General features: G+C 34.0%; 1 protein-coding gene across 1 annotated transcript; it reads left to right on the plus strand.

Annotated features, from left to right (window-relative positions):
- The first annotated feature begins 115 nt into the window (after positions 1-115).
- LOC125204684 (BOI-related E3 ubiquitin-protein ligase 1-like) lies at positions 116-1,401 on the plus strand. The gene is made up of 3 exons (XM_048103394.1): positions 116-265; positions 360-645; positions 740-1,401. Exons 1-3 carry the CDS (start codon positions 207-209, stop codon positions 1,280-1,282), a joined length of 888 nt encoding a protein of 295 aa, XP_047959351.1. The 5' UTR covers positions 116-206; the 3' UTR covers positions 1,283-1,401.
- Positions 1,402-7,344: the final 5,943 nt, after the last annotated feature.

Consider the following 7,344-nt stretch of genomic DNA (forward strand, 5'->3'; position numbering starts at 1 on the left):
ATAAACATAACCGGCCATACTGTTTGCTGAATTCAATACAGACCCACTTTTCTCTCTCTAAATTTATTGACTTTCCTTAGCACTTTCTCTCTCCTTCCTTTATATAAATCCATTTATCCCAATCCATTTCTCTAGTCGCCACCTCGTTTCTTCACTCACATTTTCTCTCTCTAGAAATCGAAAACACGAATTTGTTGTGATTCAAAATGGCAGTGGAAGCAAGGCATCTGAATAATCTCTTCTCTCCTCAGCTGATTCAAGACAGGTGTGTTGAATTTTACCGATTTGATTAGGTTTCCGTTGCTTTTTCCGATTTCCGATCGGATTTGTGAGATCGATTTTGTTGATTTGATTTGCAGAGAGGCGATGATGAACGCCTACAACTCGCAGTTCCTCGGCGTTCCTACCGCCGCGGCATTGCCGGAGAATCAGTTCTATTATCCGTCCGCGGCAGCGAAGACCTCCGTCAACACCGACAGCGGCGTCACCTTCAACAACAACATCGCGAGAAAGCGCTCCAGAGAAGCCGATTCCTTCAATCAGTTCCAGAATTTCGCGTCGCAGAAGGCGACAATCGCCGGAGAGGAAATCGTGCCGGGGATCCAGCAGTATCAGTACGAGATCGACGCGATCATCACACAGCACGTACGTATTCACTCCATCGCTTCCGATTTCGCCAAACTCGCGACGATTAATCGAATCTGATCTGAGATCTAAAATTTTGTTTATGATAAATCAGACGAAGAAGATACGATCCGAGCTCGAATCGCGGCAGAAGCAGCAGGCGCGGCTCCTCGCGGCGGCGATCGGCGACGGCGTGGTGAAGAAATTGAAGGAGAAGGACGAGCAGATTCAGAGAATGGCAAAGCTGAATCTAGTCCTTCAGGAGCGCGTCAAAAGCCTCTACGTCGAGAATCAGCTATGGCGAGACTTAGCTCAATCGAACGAAGCCACCGCCAATTCTCTCCGCACCGATCTCGAGCAAGTCCTCCACCACGTCGGAAACGGCGGAGGCGAGCAGCATCTCTCCGCCGCCGATGTCGCCGACGAGGAATCCTGCTGCGGAAGCAGCAGATCCGCCGATGCAGAGGAAAACGACGACGGAAACAGTAGCGAGAGGAGGCGCTGCAGATTGTGCGGAGAGAGAGAGGCTTCCGTTTTGCTGTTGCCGTGCCGGCATCTCTGCCTCTGCTCCGCCTGCGGGAGTGGGTCCCAGCAGCTGCAGTCGTGCCCGGTGTGTAACTTTAGCATGACCGCAACGCTGCATGTTAACATGTCATGATTTTTCTGTTTAATTTTATTCGAAAAGAGGGGAGAAAATACACATTTTGCGATGTAAATTAATTAGCCATATGTAAATTCGTTTTTTTAGGAATTACTAAGAGATTATTATTCTTTTTATTTATTTTATTTTATTTTATTTTGTGGACAATCTTCTGCCATGCTTTAAGCTTTTGAAAGATACCTTTTCCTTTTGTTGGCGAAAACACGTCAATTGGGAAAACAGTAGAAATGAAATCTTTATATCTTCTTTTTTATTATCCTATAATAAAAAATCATGATTCGGATCGTGACAATTTATATTGGGAATCCAACTTTTTTACTCGTGACGCTTTTTTAACCGATGTGGGCCTATCAAAATTTCATTAGGTGGGTTAAGTTGATTTTGTGCTTTGATGGATATAAAGAGTAAATTTTGTCTATAAATATAAAAAATACACTTTGATTTGAAGGCTATGTGCGACCGACGTGTAAGATTCACTTTTTGAGCATGTATCGATATTGCAAACCACTGAGCGCGTCGTGTTCATTGCCCTAATAGAGTCCATCGTATAGGTAACAATCAAATACAAGTAAGACGTTTAATCTGTCAATTCTTAGTGTTAAGCGTTGTGGTTACTCTAATATCGAGATGAATCAAGAATATACCTCATCTATATACTAGAACAAAACACTCTTTAATAACCTAATATTTTTATAAGTCAGTTCTTTGATATTAACGATGTGCATAACGAGTCAGCGTAAGATTCACTTATTGAGCATGTACCGACGTGATGTATAGTTTTTGCTGGCTGCTAAGCACGCAATGGTCGTTGTTTAATCAGAGCTTATCATATGAATAGGTTAATCGACCGATTTCATAGTATTCTGCGTTGTGATTATCCAAAAAATAAGTTTAGGCAAGACAAGAATGATTTCAATTTAGTAGTTTTAGTTTGTGGGGAGATAGATACAATGCAATAAAAGGGGATGGACCATTTTCAATTGATTTTTTTTCCAAACTTTTATTTGTCCGGCCATGTGAAAGCAACTTATTGGATTGATAGGTAGCAAGTTGAAAATTCCTCCCTTGGGGCATGGGATTTTTGCCTAAACCTAAAGCAAAATTAAATTTCTTGCCTTTTAATTTTCTTCCATAATTGATTGATAGGTGGATAGTGATAATAAATAGTAGTCCAATATTGTTTGGTCATGAGTTTTTGTGGGATATGAATTGGTTATCAGTCACCACATCTGTCCCGAAAAATAAGTGGTATAGTCAAATCATCTCTAGGCATTGGGTTATGTCAACTGTTTGGTTGATTATTTATTATACTCCATATATGTCATTTATTGTCCTTGTCACACCTCACACATTTATGGCCAAATTTCATGCTATGTCTAGTCAATTTTATGGTATGGTGCAATTATGTGTAGGTATACTAATTTTAGGGCCTTTGAAATTCTAGTACAACTTAATTGCTTCTTGAATAAATAATTATGCAATTTGTTTGATTTTATTATCAACACGATTTGGACACAATTTTAAGAGTAAATTGTGGAAAAAATTATAAGGTTCCGATGATTTATGATCGATCCCACAACTTTCGAGAATATATGATTGTATCATTAATACAATACTTATCTCGTTTGTTTGATTGATTTTTATTAGAGAATTATTCATGATAAACCAAAATCCGTGGATTTTAGGCAGATTTGTATATATCACTCACAAAAATAAAAAAAATTTAAGTTTTGAGTTAGGTTAATGTATTTTAGTTTCAATAGTCATATTTAATTTACCCAAATCCTAATCTATGAAATAATTATAAAAATATTAAAATAGTGATATAATAGGTTATTTTTAAAAATTATGAAATAGGTCAGATAATGATCAAATCTTCGTATTGTAGTTTTTTCAAAAATTTGCCCATACTTTAAATATGTAGAGAATAGTAGGTTATCCCAAAATATAATTAGGCTGAAACTTATCTCGTTTGAATTTTGTATGCAACTTAAATTAGCTAAATGATAGACATACTGAAAAAGTTGAGAGGTAAATAGTGAATCTTGCATTCAATATATATTGCCAAATTCATATAAAAATATTATATGTAACGTAAATAGACCGTAAAATATGGCATTAATTTCACTATAATTTGTTGTTGGATTTTTCCTTTATGGGGCACAAATACAGGTGCTACGAAGACAAACATGTCAGTGGAAATTTAAGCACTTTCACATTCTCTATTATTGCTTCCTTCAATTTTGGTGGCTCCCATTTCTCTCTCTAAATTTTATTTAATTTTTTTCCCTATGTAAATTTCCCATAAAATCAACCAAGAAAAGGCCAATTCCCTCTTTCCTTCCATCAATTTCCTCTCTCCTTCTCTCATCCTTCCACATTTCACATCTTCTAATAAATAATCAAACTTGCAATTATAAATGATTTCTTATCTTCTAAGATTTTGAATTATATAATGAGTCCAAGACTTGGAGTCATTTTCTAGGAATCATCATATCCTTAAGGAAACATTACAATAAAGTGATGATGATTGTTTTAAATAATATTTTATTCTATATATTGCTTCAATCTTATTATATTGTGTTTTGCCTTTTAAAAACTAAATAACTAATCATTAGTCCAAATTAGAACGTGGACCAGACATATCTAATGGTGGTTTATTTTTTGTATGGACCACAAAAAAATCTTGACGCCATTATTAATTATTCTTGGAAGCTAGAATCCTCTATTATTAGTTGAAAAAAGGGAAAAAAAAATTATATTTAAAGCTCAATGAGATCTTTATTATTATTAGGTAAAAATAAAATTGATATGCTGGTGTATTGATACCAAATTATTCATCTTCTTTTTTAGTGACCACCGATAAGTCCAAATATTTAAGTATTTAACCCTCCAAGATCGTAATTCGACTTTTATTCTAACAATTTTCCATCAAAGAAATTATTTAATGTTCTAAGAATGAAAATTACATGATGTGGTGAAGCATGATCAGTGTCCAGTGACACTAAAAAATGGTTAATTGCAAGTAGAATAAGAAAATATGATCGAATTATGATATATCCCATCTATTTTAATATTTGTACTATAAAATATCACGAAATATGCACATGGAGTGTAAGTTTCGTGATTTAGGTGAATAGTATCACTAAACATGGAGTATTAATGTGCGACGTACTTAAAATAAATTTGATCATATATGAAAATTGCAAATTTTTAAAATTATGATTTATAATTCTAATATGAGAGGTACAAAATAAATTGAAAATGACATATTCTGTATTATTATGGATAATTAATTCTAATAATAAAGACACAATATTTGAAAAAATAACTAATTATTCTGCTCCATTAAGTGTCTACTTTCCCACAATCCAATAGTAATAAATCATTGATATTCTAATCAGAAACATAAATGAAGTAGAATTTCCATTTTAGAGGCAATAATTTATTAATCTACGCAAATATATTGATAATATTAATATCCATAAACGTTAAACTGATTAGCACGTGCCATGTGGCTGCCAAGATTCTGACACTCCACTTTCGGAAATTAAAAAAAGAAAAGAAAAGAAAAAAGTATTTTGATTTTGGTGATGCTTTGATGGGTTGATTGAGCCCACAACGTGTGGATCGAAAACACCACTGCTTCACTTCATATCATATCTGCTGCTGTGCGCAGTGGCGCATTTTAGATGTCTTATTAAAATCAACGCCATCCTGAAACAGACTTAATTGAGTTGGGTGCAGTGGGGCCCACCCTGGCTCCCTCTGCCTGCGCACCCAGTCGGGAAAAGAAGAAGCCTTAAACAGCGCCGCTGCTGCTGCGCTGACCCCACCCCGGCGTATTTTAGTGGACGGTGTACTCGATGTATCATATCTTTTCTTTTTCAATTTATTTCCTACTAGTACATGATATTTACTCCATTTATTACACATTTTTCTAGCATCCACTACGCAATTGCTCTCTATATTGCAATTTATGTTTATACTCTGTCTCGTAAAAATAGGAAATTTTATACTCCTATTACCCGTGTTTGATTCAGTACGGGTTTAAAGAAATGTGAAAAAAGATAATGGAAAAAATTAGTGGAATGTATGCCCACATTTATATATTACTCTCTCCGTCCTGTCTAAGATGACACATTTTTTGCCAACACGGAATTTTAGGAGTTATTGATTTGAGAAAATGTGAGTGTAAGTATTAAAAAGGAGAGAGAAAAAAGATGCATATTTTAATAGGAGTGAGAAAAAATGGTTGAGTGTATTAATTAGAGAAAAAAAATTAACAAAAAATGAAATATGTCATCTTAGTTGGGACAAATTAAAAGGGAAAACGTGTCATCTTAAGTGGGACGGAGGGAGTAGTTTTACAATAGAATATGAGATTAATGAGTTAGTGGGAAGTGAATTCTATTTGCCAAAAATGTAAAAAAAAAAGAAGCAAAATGGACAACATTTCATGGACGGACCAAAATGGCAAAACTGAATAATATTTCACGAAAGGAGTGAGTAGTAAAATTAAAGAAGGACTAAATGCAACATACGTGAAATGAGTTAGTGAAAAGTAGTGTGTACTTACTATTTATAGTAATAATGAATCGAGACTCGTAATGACCGATAGATTAAAATAGTAAATCACAACTTTTAACGGCGGATGAAGGAAGCATGAAATGTAATTTGTGTATAACAATATTTTGGTAAAATAATGATTCACATTTCTCATGCCGACTTTTAGGTCAAAATACATACAATTTCCTAGTGTTTTAGGACACTTAAAATTAATTATTAAAACTAGACCAAATTGCACCTAAAAAGCAAGGTGAGGGCCTACTAGTAATAGTTCATGTGGAAATTTAGCATATTGTTTGTCTTTAGTGCTTTTTGAGTGATCACGTTTCATAAATTCAATTCATATCTTTATCACATTTTGGTTTGTTTTGGAGTGAAGTAATGGCAATTAGTTTTAGATCCTTTTCACAATTGGTGTTTCCTCATGCTCATGTGCACCATTATTATTGCTTTCCCCACATATTATTCAAAGTGATCTGTCAATATAAATTAATACTATTATTTTAAACAGATTAGGACTAAAATGCATAAAATGAATTAATAATGGCAAACTAAAATGGATAGTGATTGGGCCCACATCGTCTGGTCGATGATGGTTGAATTGATGTGGAAATCTTAAATGTGGGCCCCGCAAAATGGGACAGGTTTGTCCCTCTATATGCAGCACAAAGTACCATAATTTAGAGATTTTAATATTTACTTTTATTATAATATTAATATTTTATTTGCTTTTGAATTAAAAAAAGTGTGAGGATATACATAAATGGTGAATATTTACATCTTTTTTTAGTGAATTATATACTCGGTACTTATTATTCTTAATATTGAGAATTTGAACACAAAGATAAAAAAAAATAATGCAACATAGAAATATTTTGATATGTGTTGTACTTTTACGGTCTTACGCGTTGTAGTTGCGAACACAACGTACTAAAATGCCAAAATATTCTACTTCGGCGATAGAGCACGTTAGTGCCCGCTCTAGAAATGAATCTTGAATGCTGATAGTGTATGCATTAATATCACACCCATAAAGGTCATTATACATAATAATATAAAAAAAAATTGGTAATTATCATGAGTATCCACTAGCATGCTCAGTAATTATTTCTCGCTCTGATTTGTAGGCACCTCAATGGTTGAGACAACTGGCCCAAAGATTTTAAGCTGTTTCATATCCAAGACATGAATTACTTGACCATTTAGTTAAGTATGGACGAGTCTCATGCCACTCGACCACACTCCTTGGATTATAATACTATAAAGTTTAGTTCAATGAGAATGAGGAGTGTTATCTACGTGGAAGTTTAGGTTAAACTTGTTTTTCTTTTATATCACATATTAGACGATCAAATTTGCAAAATAATTAAAACATAATTTTAAAACTTCATTCTCCTATTTGAATTATATGATGAAAATTATAAAAATCTTTCTGAATGGTATTCAAATAGTACTCGTATATAAAATAAGAGTTAATTTGACAAAATGAA

The sequence above is a fragment of the Salvia hispanica genome, chromosome 1 (genome assembly GCF_023119035.1).
Source record: "Salvia hispanica cultivar TCC Black 2014 chromosome 1, UniMelb_Shisp_WGS_1.0, whole genome shotgun sequence".
Classification (NCBI taxonomy): domain Eukaryota; kingdom Viridiplantae; phylum Streptophyta; class Magnoliopsida; order Lamiales; family Lamiaceae; genus Salvia; species Salvia hispanica.